General features: G+C 39.2%; 1 protein-coding gene across 6 annotated transcripts in view; it reads right to left on the bottom strand.

Moving 5' to 3' along the window:
- Positions 1-14,455, bottom strand: part of SPOP (speckle type BTB/POZ protein) — a 67,649-nt gene that overhangs the window by 44,761 nt on the left and 8,433 nt on the right. For 2 of the 6 annotated variants that reach the window (XM_064583264.1, XM_064583263.1), the window contains exon 2: positions 2,970-3,016. The exons of 3 other annotated variants lie outside the window; for them this stretch is intronic. In XM_064583264.1, the coding sequence (XP_064439334.1) occupies positions 2,970-3,016 (47 nt within the window). Of the gene's footprint in view, positions 1-2,969; positions 3,017-14,455 lie in introns of those variants that run through there. One more of the 6 variants, XM_045889100.3, reaches the window with a different exon arrangement.

The following is a 14,455-nucleotide window of genomic DNA, read 5'->3' as shown; positions in this document are numbered from 1 at the left end:
TGCAGCGTCTATGTGAATCCCAAGAACACACAGTTTTTAGATCAGGATGTGGATTTAATAACATGTACAGCTAAATTCCTTCACATATAAACTGGCTATTTTCACCCCAGAAAGGTTTATCAACACAGAAGTCCATTTAGTTCCTTATCTCTGTCATTGGCAAAGGATCCCTATGAAGTCAGCAATTTATCCCCAAATTAAATGGGATAGTATATGATTCCAAAGGTGACAAAACTGCTCATAAACCACATAGGAAGCAACTCTTGATGTATTCCTAACGTGTTCATCCACTTTGAAAATTACCTTAATTATTATAATAGGAAGTATTTACAAAAGACCATGTAAACATCAGGTGACTCTCAAAGTGTGTGTGTGTGTATGTGTGTGGGTATGGGTGCAGCACATGAGTTTCTAAAAACAAAATAAATATATACAAAAGCTCTCGTTTTACTTTCCTATAATTTATTATCAGTATTACATCTCTATCGCTTCTTGGCCTTTTGGCTAAGATGGAGTATAGTATTACATCTTCAATTGCAGTACGCTATCACATTTTGGGGGAAAGACAAAAAATATGTTAGTGTTACACTGAAATGTAAAAAAAAAAAACCCAACTTTTTAAAATTTTACTATCAGGGAAGTGCAGTATGTCTAGTGCAGTATGTTTTGTTTTCAGCAGGAGCTCCCTCTAACTTTATAAGAACACTGGGAAAATACACTTTAGGAACACCTACTATGAGATTATTCCCAACACATTCTTTCCTCTCTTCACTCAAGTAAACCAACCACACCCAACACTAAATATCTCAAGAAAATTGCCCCCAGTTTCTTACATTATCAGGGGATCACTAAAAAAGACACACACAAAGCCTCATAATCTTAAGTATCAATCCAAGCACTCCGAATCAAGGCCAACCTTACATACACCTACATACAAAACTAACCAAGCACAGCACATCCTACACTGAGAGCCAGAAGCATCTCTTTCAAAATGAGAGTTAAAAAGAAAAAAAGAAAGAAAGAAAGAAAAAATAAAAGAGGGTGGTTTTCTCAGCCCTTGCTCTGACTACACCACAAATGATCAATGGGTCCCAACTCCAGACACTGGACTCAAAGCAGATAGTTCCAGGTATCCAATGAGCATCAACTGGGCAAGGAAGGGGGAGTTGAACTAAATGGGATGCAATGTCAAACACAAGGATTACCTGGCAAGGGTCCTATGATATTATCAAAAAATCACTTGAGAGGTCCATAAATTCTGCCACTAATTAAGAAGCCCTTACCTGTAAGACTTATCATTTGGGTAGGCCCTTTAAGATTGCAGCTGTAGAAAAATTAGTCTTCTAGGAGTTGGCAAATTCTACCTAGTGGAGTTTAATGCCCCATCTACCAGACTGAAGTCCACAGCTTAGTAGATAAAAATTTTAGGTTAAGAGTTTTCAAATAAAAATTATAAACCAAACAAAAACAAATATTCTAATCACATAATTAAAGAGGCAGACCTCAGACTGAGACAAAATAATTACGTCCTTCACTGCAATCTACTGTTTCCAAGACAGTTAAGAATCTGTTTCTTGGATTTGAGATTGGTATTAAGTGGCAATGAATCAAGGACAGAAAAACAAATGACTACTTGAAACTAATCCAAAAATCAAATCCAAAGACATTCAATTTAACACTGAGCTTGTACATACTGTCAAGAACAAACTAAAGCAGCATTTGGGTTGAGTTGCTATGTTGAATGGCAGACTACTATGACCTAAGAGAACGCAATGGCTTATGATTGGCTACAGACAGTCTGGGAACCCAAATACATATTTATTGGTTACTGCCTATCCTTGCCACAAAAGTTTATCCAATCAGATCATGTAATACAAATAATTTCCGAAAGTAAGTAGTTTGGGTTTTTTTCCATTGTATCAGTTTTTAATTAACATGTACCCTATACAAGGCACAGCAGTCAAGGCAGAGTCCAACAGAGAAAAGGAGGCGTCTTAGTTTTCTACTGTTGCATAATAAACTGCTAAAATCTGATGTCCAATGTCCTTGAGACTTCCACATAATTTATAATTAACTCAATCACTTCTATTTTTTTTTTAAGAATTTATTTATTTATTTGACAGCGAGAGAGGGAACACAAGCAGGGGGAGCGGGAGAGGGAGAAGCAGGCTTCCCGCTGAGCAAGGAGCCTGATGTTGGGCTTGATCCCAGGACCCTGGGATCATGACCTGAGCCGAAGGCAGAAGTTTAACGCTGAGCCACCCAGGTGCCCTCTATCACTTCTGTAAGTATCTCATGTCTATAAACTCTGACTTTTCACAACTGACATTAATTTAGCTAATTCAAAATATCTTTATAGTTGGCAATAAAGATGATACTGTTATCCTAATTCTTTATTCTAGAATGAAATTATGACCTCTACTTCAATCCCTACAGTACTTGAAGATGAAAAATTATTCAAAAAGAAAAAAATGTTTAATTATTTTAAAAAGTACTATGAAAAAGTACTATACACATTTATAGTGAAATCATTCACAATTTATGGGCAGGAGACTGGAGTTAGTATAGTGCTCACTATCCAGTTTGTAGACTCTTCAGATCTTTTCTTGCCTCTCTGCCCTCAAGTAGTGATAATCAAGTTAAGAGAAGAATGGATAAATTTAAATCCACCCATTTTAGTATTTGTGAGCTTGGTTAAGGAACTGGAGACTAAGTTTAGAAAAAATTGTTAAAATGAGGTTTTGGCATTATATAAAGCTCTAACCAGATCCTTTTAAAAGGATCCAAACTCTGGACGTACTTTTTTTTTTTTTTTTTTACAGTTTTTATATACGGTAAAATTAACCTTTTTGTGTACACTCTGTAAATTTTAACAAAATTCACGTGTAAGACCACTGCAATTAAAAAAAAGTTTTTATGTAAATTTTAAGACAACAACCATAAATAAAAGAATTATTTGAAGCACTTACTTCAAAAGACAAGATTTCTACCAAGTCAAAGGCAGACAAAACAGGACCTAAAAATTTAAACAAGGATTTACTGAAAATAGAGGAATACCAGCCCCTCTCCACTTTTGCTCCTGCCTTCTAGCCAATCCAAATCACTACAATTGCCCCCATTTCATTAATTCCCATGGCTTCAGTCACCACGTACATGCCTCTCTCTTCTCTATTGCAAACCAGCTTCCTGCTACTAGACATCACATGACTATCTCATAGGCATCTTAAACTCAGCAGGTCCCAAAACGGAAGCCCATCCTCCCCGCAAAACCTGATTGCTTTGAGTGATCCTACCATTCACCCAAGGGCTCAAACCAGATATCCTGAAGTTAGCCTTAACTCCCCACTCGCTCTCACAACCCACACCTCCACTTCCCATCCCCCAATTTAGTCATTCACCATGTCTTGTCAATTTTACCTCAGAAATATATTTCAAGCCCATTTGTTTCCGTTCCCCACAACAACAGCTTAATTAGTTCAGGACATTATTATACTGCAGTATTACCTTAATTAGTACAACACTTTGTTTCATGCCTGCAGAGTAAGCTAGTGCTTGGCACAACATCTTTGCACAAAATGTTTTCTCTATCCAGAATGCCTTTTCTTCACCTCTGTAAACAACTACTCTAATCTCTCCAAGTAGAATTTAAATGGTTCCTCCTCCCCACTTCCAATGTGTAAATCTCTTGCTGCTGTAATTACCTGCCTTTCTCACTAGACTCTGAGTCCCAGGAGGGCACTCAACTATGATATTTACCTTGGCAAGTCTGGTGTCTAGGCAGTGCCCAGCAAATAGTAGGTGCTTAATAAATGTTTGAAAAAGGAATGACTCTATCATGATCCAGATAAAATGGCCTCAAGGATTTTTACTTCCCTTTGCTAAGATTCTATGCTTACCAAGTGACCTTTTGGTTAATACAACACAGTAGTTACTAGCTGCATGATCTCAGGCAAGTTATTAAAAGAAACCTCTAGGCCTCAGACTCCTCACCTGTAAAATACAGGCAAGAATACTTCCTTCATAAGGTTATTATGAAGATTAAATGACTTATACACATGTAAAATGCTTAGAGCAGTGCCTGGGACACAGTAAGTCAGTTCTCAGTAAACATTAGCTACTATTAGTTTTTGCTAATTAATACCTGGACACTAGAAGGGTAACATTAGCTACTATTAGTTTTTGCTAATAAATACCCGGACACTAGAAGGGGAATGGACTGAGCAGACATACGTTTTCTAGGACATGGAAAAGACCACCCCTCAATGAAAATTAATGCCTGGGTGGATCAGTCAGTTACGCACCGGACTCTTGATTTTGGCTCAGGTCATGATCTCAGGGTCCTCAGATCAAGCCCCATGTTGGGCTCTGCGCTGGGAATGGAGCCTGCTTAAGATGTTTCTTTCTCCCACTGCGTGCCACACCCCCATAAATAAATGAATAAATGAATGAATGAATGAATGAATGAATGAATGAATAAATAAATAAATAAAATGGCATGCTGGTTTATCTGTCAGCCCCTTATGAGTTTGTTTAGCCACTTTTCCCTGAGACCAATCAACTCTGGTGACACTGAAGAGACAGTTCACTTGCAAAACTTTAGAATGTATCCTGAATCCTGAAGACCCCATCACACTGAAAGCATCCTGGGAGGGCTTATCAGAAGAGCTAGTTGGTCACCTTATGACAGCTTACCTTGGTTCTCTCTAAAACACAACATTTTGGTCAAAGGCACTACAGTTTAGTTAAAAGAATGTGATGCTAGGTGGGAGACACTTAAAGTATGCCACTAATTAGCTGTGAACCTGATTGTGCACTTTATTTTTTCTTTTAATTCCAGTTAGTTAGCATAGTGTTATATTAGTTACAGGTGTACAATATAGTGATTCAACACTTCCATACAACACCCTGTGATGATTGTGCACTTTAAACAGAGTCTCTGAGTTTGAAAAAGTACTAGTCAGTTCTCAAAAGGAGGTAAAAAGTGGTGTAAGTAATTCAAAACAGAGAGTTAAAAAAGAAATCCTTAACATTTTGCTTTGGAATGTATTCTGTAATTTTTCCTATAGATTCATATCCAAAATTTTATCTGGGCTAAACTTATAACAAAATGTATTTACATAGCATGGCCATACATTAAAGTCATCATGGGAGTGAATTCAAAATAAAAGAAGGAGGCCAGCATGAAATAAATTCCTATGAATAGTAACAGGAAGATCATTTAAAACTATTATTATATAATAATTCCTCTCAACCTCACAGCATCTTCTTGAGGCTCAATCTTAGCCATAAAATTCTTTTAACCAAAAATCTCTAAATGTCATTCAGAAATAAAAGATGAGAACAACTGAGTTTCCAAAGGTGAATCATTCTAGACCTGGGGAGCTAGGAGACAATCATCCAACTGAAGATTTTTGCTCTCACAGATGTGGGGGTGCAAAGGAGCTAGAAGTGGGTATCAGCCTAACTACAGGCCAATTTATGTCATAAAATCAAGGTATTCTTGAAAGGTTACACTGCAACCTCAGCCCCAGAAAGTACTTCAGCAACCACCTTGTCTAAACTCTTTGATTTTATAGAAGAAACTAAGATCCACAGAAGTTGCAACACATCTGTGAAATTATATAATAAATATTTAAGTACTGGAAGTTCACCTATTTATTTATTTATGATATAATTGACATGTAACATTGTATTAGCTTTAGATGTATAACATAATGATGTAATATATGTATAATACTACAAAACGATCACCACAATAAGGTTAGTTAATGTCCATCAATACACATAGTTACAAAAATTTTTTTCCTTGGGATGAGAACTTTTACGATCTATAGAAAGTTCATTTAAATAATACACTTACATAAATAAATAACCTTCTCCTACACTTCTTGGAAAAAAAAGAGACTTTAATGTATTCAGTTTAAGTTGGGCCACATCTATATATCTGTTCTATCTTCCAGTTCTATACTGAACAACTTCATATGCGCTAAGAATAAAATCAGTCCTCTGGAATATACCTTAACTCCCATACAAGCCTCTCCACTACACCGCCACATGAAGCCTCCTCTCCAACTAGTCTGTCGGTTAGGCTATAAGCCTGCGGGTCAGCTCACACACACAGTCATGTGCCTTCTGCAAATCTGGTCGTACCACTCTGAAAGCCAGGAATATTCTCCTACCTCTTATGTGCATATTACCCTTCTGGATCCAGGTCAAGTTCTACCTTGTCTTGAAGCCTTTCCTGATCACCCCAGCTCCCTCTGAATTCCTATCATACTTATTGTCACTTTCTTGGCAGTTAAAAAAGGTTACTTAGAATCCCTTACCTGATAATTAATGTAGGATGCCGAGTACTGTAATTCTTCTGTGTATGTCTTTCCCTACCCCCAAATTCTCTTTAGGTAGGTCTAGTGAGACCTAAGAATGGTACTTAAGAAACAAACAAGTTATCAGATGGAAAGGGGAAAATGGCTGACAGAATAATAGATTCCTTCATTAAAATGTTCTTTAATGCTTAAATGTATTCTGTAATTCTGTAATTCTGTTTAAATATCCTTCTAACTATAAAAATATCTGAATAATTATGAAAAAATGGAACACTGCAGACCCTTTAACGCAGAAATCCCACTTCCACTTCCAGAATGCATCCTAATGAATCAATCTGATCAGTATATACAAATATTTATGTATTAGGATGCTCATCAGAGCATAATTTACAAGCAAAAACTGGAGAAAAAGGAAGTTCATTTGTAGGGAATTGACCAAATATGATGCATTCATACAACAAAACTCTGTAGAGGAATTCTATGTAGTTATTTTAAAAGATTATTTTTAGGGGCACCCAGGTGGCTCAGTCGTTAGGCATCTGCTTTCGGCTCGGGTCGTGATGCCGGGGTCCTGGGACTGAGCCCCATATCGGGCTCACTGCTCTGCAGGAGGCCTGCTTCTCCCTCTCCCACTCCCCCTGCTTGTGTTCCCTCTCTCTGTGTCTGTCAAATAAATAAATAAAATCTTAAAAAAAAATAAAAGACTTTTTAGTGACATGTAATGTTTTAAGTTTTTATTTTTTTTTTTACTATTTTTCTATTATTTTAAAATCAGAAAAAGGAAATCTTTTCATTCTGAAAAAAAAAAAATACAGTATAGATTTTGCAATTACATCCATCTCGTTTTAAGGACTCAAGTGTATAGTGCATTACTCACATTTACTGCTATCACCACCACTAAAGGAGTGATGCACCAGCCCATGAAGAGAAGTAGTCCCTAACAATGGACCAAGGTCAACGTGCAGTTCATTTCCCTGCTGTTTTCATGTTGTTTCTTCAAGTCAAAAGTTTCTGAAATAATTTACCAGCAGCTTTCAAAAAGGAAGTTTCTCACCTACGCAGAGGACATTTCCATAAGTGGTGACAGGAGGGCAATGAGTCAGGTTATCATCAAGTTGAGTTATATTCCAAAGGTCGACCATCACTTCCACTGCCACTCCATCGTCAGACAGCCAACGTGGAGGGGAACTACCACTGACTGAGCCTTTCTGGTGAACAGATTCGAGTCCGGGGTACACTAAGACCAACATGGCACTCGGTGCCTTTGTGTTGACAGAACTGCAGCAGTCTGGGGCTCCCATTGCCGTTCTATTTCAGATGCTCATCCAACACTCTCTACCTAACCAAGGATCTCTTGGAATATTCTCTACTCCCCAGATACCAACTTCTGAAGTTTTTTCTCGGAACTCCTATTCCCTCTACCAAGCGGAAAAGAAGAGTCAAGATGAAAAAGTGCAAAAGCCCTGAAGAAGGACTTAGCTGGATATATTGGAAAAATAAAAAAGCCAGTGCAGCTTCATCATGGTAAACAAAGGAAAACACCATACACGAAACAGGCAGGAACCATATCACAGAGGACCTAACAGGTTATGATAGAGACTTTGGATGTTTATTTTCATAGAGTTTGCCGCTCCCACGGTGAATCAATTTTATATAAATGAGACCTAGATCTATCTTTCAGACCTCACCTGCTCTGCAAAAACCCGGTGCAATAGATTCAACTGCCTGCCTGCTAGGCAGCGTATCCTAAATGTCAATACATGCAAAGCCAAACACTATCTTTTTTTCCAAAGCAGCTCCTCCTGACTATTTTATATCTGCTAACAGACCGATCATTCACCCAGGCTTGGTATCTCAAAGTTGTCTTGCATTCCTGGCCTACTGTCCGCCCCCACTCCTTACAAGCTCCCCGGGGCCTCAGATCTCCAACTTACTCTCTTTTCTCTTCTCTAGTCCCACTGCCACGATTCCAGTTCACACTAGCACCAATCCCTGTGCAGTTTGCTGGAACAGGTTAACCAGTTTCCACACCTCCAGTTCATTCCATCAAATCTATACTATGTGATGTCATTTAGATACTTTTAAGACCATCATAAGCACATGATAATACAAATTTATTACCTCAAGTTCTTACTTCAAGCCCCACTCATATATCTGCCTACTTAACATGTTTATACTTAGCCACGTTCGCATCTCAAATTTAACATGTCTAAAATTGAACTCCTGATTTCTGATCTTCCCTCCAAATCCCACACCTACTCCCCCCATTCTTATCTCCCACTCCCATCTCAGTAAGCGGCACCTCTACACATCCAACTGCTTAAGCCAGAAAACTGGGAGTCAGTCTTGACACTCTTCTTCCTCAACCCTCACATCCAATCTATAATTAAATGGATTCTTTCTTTAACAAATCCATCTACTTTTCTCCATTGCCACTGAGTCCCACGTGCAAGATTCTTATTTCAGCAGTATGAGGTGCAGCCCGGGCACCGGGATTTGTAAAAGCTCCTCGGGTAACCAACATGCAGCTCCAGGGGAGAACCACTGCTCTGCAGCTTCTGGACCCCCACTAGCCTCTCTGATCTCACTTCGGTTACTTTCTCCCTTGCTCACTTAACTCCAGCCACGGCTGGCCTCCCTGGTTGTTCCTTGACCGTGCCAGGCACATCATTCCTCATGGCGTTTGCCTTTGCTCTGGTTCACTCCTTCAGCTTCTACAGATATTTACTCAAATGTTACCTTTGTAGTGCTTTACTGAGACATTCCATGGCCATTCCACTTAAAATTATAACCTCCACATCCACCCCAACATACCCTATCACTTTCTTCGGCTTTATTTTCCTCCTTGGGACATACTGCCTTCTAACATACCATATAATTTATGTATCTTATTTACTACCTGAATCTGCATTTCACGAGAGCTGGGATTTTTGACTCTTCTGTTCCTTATATATCCCCAGTACCTAAAACAGCATCTGGCACAAGGGAGGTACTCAGTTCGTATCTAACTTCCCCAGCAAGGCCTTTCCAGATTCCCCCAACTAAAGTGAAGTACCCCCATTATTCCCCAATAGTAATTTATTCCTTTCTTTCATTAACAATTTGTAATTACATTTGTGTTTATTTGTTGAAGCTCCCTTCCTAGACTGGAAATTCCAAGAGAATAGGGATTTTCTATTTGGTTCACCATTATATACGCTGTTTTTCATGCTTAAGTGGCACCGAGTAACTATTTTAAAAAATAGTTAATGAATGAATTAATGAATGGGGCTGAATACATTTTCTGAAAGCACACTCTGATCGTGTTATTTTTCAATCAAAATCTTTCAAAGTCTCTCCATCATTTACCACACTAAAGCCTAACTATCTGGCCTTGGTAGAAGACCTTTCATGTTCAGGGCCAATTTCTCTCTTATCTTAGCTCCTATTATCTCAGGCATCTTTTGCTTCAGCCATACTGCACGGTTCACATTTCCAGTACACACCCTATACTGACAAACACTGCATGTCCCCACCTCCACATTTTTGCTCATGACATTCCTTCTGCCTGAATTCCCTTCCCATCTCTGCCAATCAAAATTCCAGCCTTCAAAATACCTACCCTTCAAAACCCAGCTCAAAGGTAACCGTCATGAAGACAGTCCTGACTCCCACCCCAACTTCCCCAACTAAATGATCCCTTCTAATTCTAAACACCAAAATATGTAATACTGGTTTAATTCCCCAATCATTTCACAACATACCCCTTCTCCACCTTTTATAAGACCTTTCATTTATAGTCACTCAATAGATATTCGTTGAAATGAAGTCAGTTAACACCACTACTCCTGTCTGTCATAAAGCATATTTAAATGGGGGGGGGGGATGGAGGTTCTCTTCAGCAAGACCTTTAATAACCAAGAGATATAAGGCTGGAACGGCAGATTCCCAGCCTTAACCTCCCCTTCTATGCCTTTTCTGCAAAGGCAAGATCTTCCCGGATTTTTGGATCTCAAGTTTTTTAATGTATTCAACTGCTTGAAAAAAATATTAACTTGCACGTGCTACTACCAGGACAGAAATCCTATAGGCTATATTAAAATGGGTTAGCTGGGGGGCGCCTGGGTGGCTCAGTTGGTTAAGCGACTGCCTTCGGCTCAGGTCATGATCCTGGAGTCCCTGGATCGAGTCCCGCATCGGGCTCCCTGCTCGGCAGGGAACCTGCTTCTCCCTCTGACCCTCCCCCCTCTCATGTGCTCTCTGTCTCTCTCATTCTCTCTGTCTCAAATAAATAAATAAAATCTTTAAATAAATAAATAAGTAAGTAAGTAAGTAAGTAAGTAAATAAATAAATAAATAAATAAATAAATAAATAAGGGTTAGCTGGGGAAATCGGAGGGGGAGACGAACCATGAGACACTACGGACTCTGAGAAACAAACTGAGGTTCTAGAGGGGAAGGGGTGGGGGTATGGGTTAGCCTGGTGATGGGTATTAAAGAGAGCACATATTGAATGGAGCACTGGGTATTATACGCAAACAATGAATCATGGAACACTACATCAAAAACTAATGATGTAGGGTGCCTGGGTGGCTCAGTTGGTTAAGCGACTGCCTTCGGCTCAGGTCATGATCCTGGAGTCCCGGGATCGAGTCCCGCATCAGGCTCCCTGCTCGGCGGGGAGCCTGCTTCTCCCTCTGACCCTCCCCCCTCTCATGTGCTCTCTCTCATTCTCTCTCTCTCAAATAAATAAATAAAATCTTTTATAAAAAAAAAAACTAATGATGTAATGTATGGTGATTAACATAATAAAATTTAAAAAAATAGAAAAATTAAAAAAAATGGGTTACCTTAAGATTATCACATACTTGAAAGAATATCTGGCTGAAAGATCTGGATAGCTTAAGCTCTGCTGTTTGAAAATGATCATGACTAGGAAAACACTTCTGTTCAACAAGAAATCTGAAACTTTCAAAGTATTCCATTCATTTCTACATCATGTTAAATGATGGCCAAGAACAGCAATAACAATGCAGTAAAATCCTACCACGAAACATTTGTTGTACCTCAAGTAATAGGCCTTTGTTTCCCTACCCACACCCTCTCATAAGGCTGTGGTTCCCAAAATGTAGTCCACGGATCCCTGGAGGCCCCTTTCAAGGAGTCCATAAAGTTGAAACTATTTTCATAATACTAAGAAATCACTTGCCTTTTTCACTGCATTGACATTTGCACTAGTGATACAAAATCAACCATGGGTAAAACTACTGGTGCTTTAGCATAAATTAAGGTAAAGGCATCAAACTGTACTAGAGTCTGGTGTCTTTCACCATCATATACTGGTGATTTTTTTTTTAAGTCAATTTCACTTAAGAATGTTTTTGATGAAGCAATAAATTTTCTTGGTAAAATTTGAGCTTTTAATAAAAAATCAGAATTCTGAAAATCTTGTAGCTGCCTGACAGATTCCCAATACTTACCGACTTTTCTGATGAGATGGGTGATGATATTAACTAATGCGGTATTTTTTTTTAAAGCAGTCTCCAGGGGCGCCTGGGTGGCTCAGTCGGTTAAGCGTGTACCTTCGGCTCAGGTCATGATCCCAGGGTCCTGGGATCCAGCCCCGCATCGGGCTCCCTGCTCCGCGGGGAGCCTGCTTCTCCCTCTCCCACTCCCCCTGCTTGTGTTCCCTCTCTTGCTGTGTCTCTGTCAAATAAATAAATAAAATCTTAAAAAAAAAAAAATAAAGCAGTCTCCATGCCCAGCATGGAGCCCAACGAAGGGTTTAACTCATGACCCCGAGATCAAGACTTGAGCTGAGATCAAGAGTCAGTCTCTAAACCGACTGAGCCACCCAGGAGCCCCTACCTTGTTTTTTTTTTAATTTTTTTGCATTATGAAATGTGTCATCTGGAAAATTTGCTTAACTCAATGAACCAATATTTCCCAAACAACCAATGCACGTTATCAAATCACAAATGGGTAAAAAACCCATTCAAAGTGTAAGACAGACCAATGGATTTTTTTTTTTTTTAAGATTTTATTTATTTATTTGACAGAGAGAGACACAGCGAGAGAGGGAACACAAGCAGGGGGAGTGGGAGAGGGAGAAGCAGGCTTCCCACCAAGCAGGGAGCCTGATGTGGGGCTCGATCCCAGGACTCTGGGATCATGACCTGAGCTGAAGGCAGGCGCTTAACGACTGAGCCACCCAAGTACCCCCAGACCAATGGATTTTAATGTAACAGTAACATCAATGATTTCAGTTTCCACACTGCAACTTAACTTTTAAGAAACTACCAATTGTTGGGGTGCCTGGGTGGCTCAGTCGTTAAGCATCTGCCTTCGGCTCAGGTCATTAACCCAGGGTCCTGGGATCAAGACCCGCCTAGGGCTCCTTGCTCAGCGGGAAGCCTGCTTCTCCCTCTCCCACTCCCCCTGCTTGTGTTCCTGCTCTAGATATCTCTGTCAAATAAATAAAATATTTAAAAAATAAAAAAAAATTAAAAAGAAACTACCAATTGCCAAGTTTTGTGTAGAAGAATATGCACAACTGTCTGAAAATACTTCTCCCTTTTCCAACTACATATCCCTTGCAGTTATATTTTCTTCAAATACTTCAATCAAAACTATCAATCACATCAGACTGAATCCACAAGTAGGTAAGAAAATCCATCTTCTCTTAAGCCAGATATTAAGAGATTTGCAAAAGTGTAAAAAAAAAAGTCACATTCCTCTAATTTTTTGAAAAAGTTATTTTTCATAAAGATTTTATGTTAACATGAGATAGGTTTTTTTGGTAATTATTTATTTATTTTAGAGAGTGAGAGAGTGCACGCTCACTAGTGGGGGGAAGCAGAGGGAGAGAGAATCTGAAGCAGACTCCCCGCTAAGTGTGGAGCCCAACACACAGCTTGATCCCACGACCCTGAGATCATGACCTGAGCAGAAACCAAGAGTTGTATGCTTAACCGACTTAGCCACCAAGGCACCCCTAGGTAATTAATTTTTTTTTAACTGTTATTGATTTTAATTTTTAGTTTGGTAAATATCAGTAGTTATAAACCACATAAACAAAAGCTCTTAGGGTCCTCAATAATTTTTAAAAGTACAGAGCCCTTAGACTAAAAAGTTTGAGAACCACTGCTCTAAGAGAATCTGTCTCTGATTCCAGCCACCCCCAAAATTACCATTTGTAGCAAATCTTCCATTCCCCATCCTCACCCAGAGTTGAACTTGGGGCAGACATCTGGCCCAGGGAAAATCATGCTGTAGATTGGCCAAATCAGATATCATTCAGGAATCTGAATTAAGCCTCATGGATACTGAGGTCTACTTATGGCAGAACACTAGAGTCCATTAAGTCTTATTGCTGAAGTCCTTGGAACTGTTTTGGTTCCAGCCTTAAGGTCTTGTTGTTCAGCTTTTTCTTGGATTCTACTACAACTACTTCCTTTTGAAAAATCTTTTATATGTTATTTTAAATAGGTTTCTTTTTTTTTTTTTTTAAGATTTTATTCATTTATTTGACAGAGAGAGACACAGCGAGAGAGGGAACACAAGCAGAGGGAGTGGCAGAGGGAGCAGCAGGCTTCCCGCGGAGCAGGGAGCCCGATGCGGGGCTGGATCCCAGGACCCTGGGATCATGACCTGAGCCGAAGGCAGACGCTTAACGACTGAGCCACCCAGGTGCCTCGTTAAATAGATTTCTTTTCCTTATGATCAAGAAAGCCTTAACACCACAGAACTTCAATACTGTTACCAAGAATGTTTTATTTGGTGTCCTTATCTGAGACACCAAATTATAACAAGGTTCTCCTCCATTTGAAGATCATATCCCCATATAAAATGAAAGTCATTCCAACAAAACTAAAATTCGAATGGAAATTATAGGCTTATTCAGAACAAGAGATAACCTTAATGGTCAGCTGCTAGATTAAGGGAGGCTTGGTTTGTTGGGGTTTTTTTTCTTTTTGGAGAAGGCCATTATATATTATGTCAATATATTTTAGACAGCAAATGGCTTCTTTAAAATATACTAACCTGACAGGGTTTTTCAGGGAGGCTGATGAACAGAAAAAGAACAAGGTAGGGAGACCTGCCCTACTAGATATGAACAATTATAAAGCTAAGATAATTAAGGCAGTGTA

Source organism: Mirounga angustirostris, unplaced genomic scaffold (assembly GCF_029215605.1).
Source record: "Mirounga angustirostris isolate CCGP_5_RB_7025 unplaced genomic scaffold, mMirAng1.0.hap1 SCAF_17, whole genome shotgun sequence".
Taxonomy (NCBI): domain Eukaryota; kingdom Metazoa; phylum Chordata; class Mammalia; order Carnivora; family Phocidae; genus Mirounga; species Mirounga angustirostris.
The sequence above is the reverse complement of the archived record's forward strand: the minus strand, read 5'-3'. Positions and strand labels throughout refer to the sequence as shown.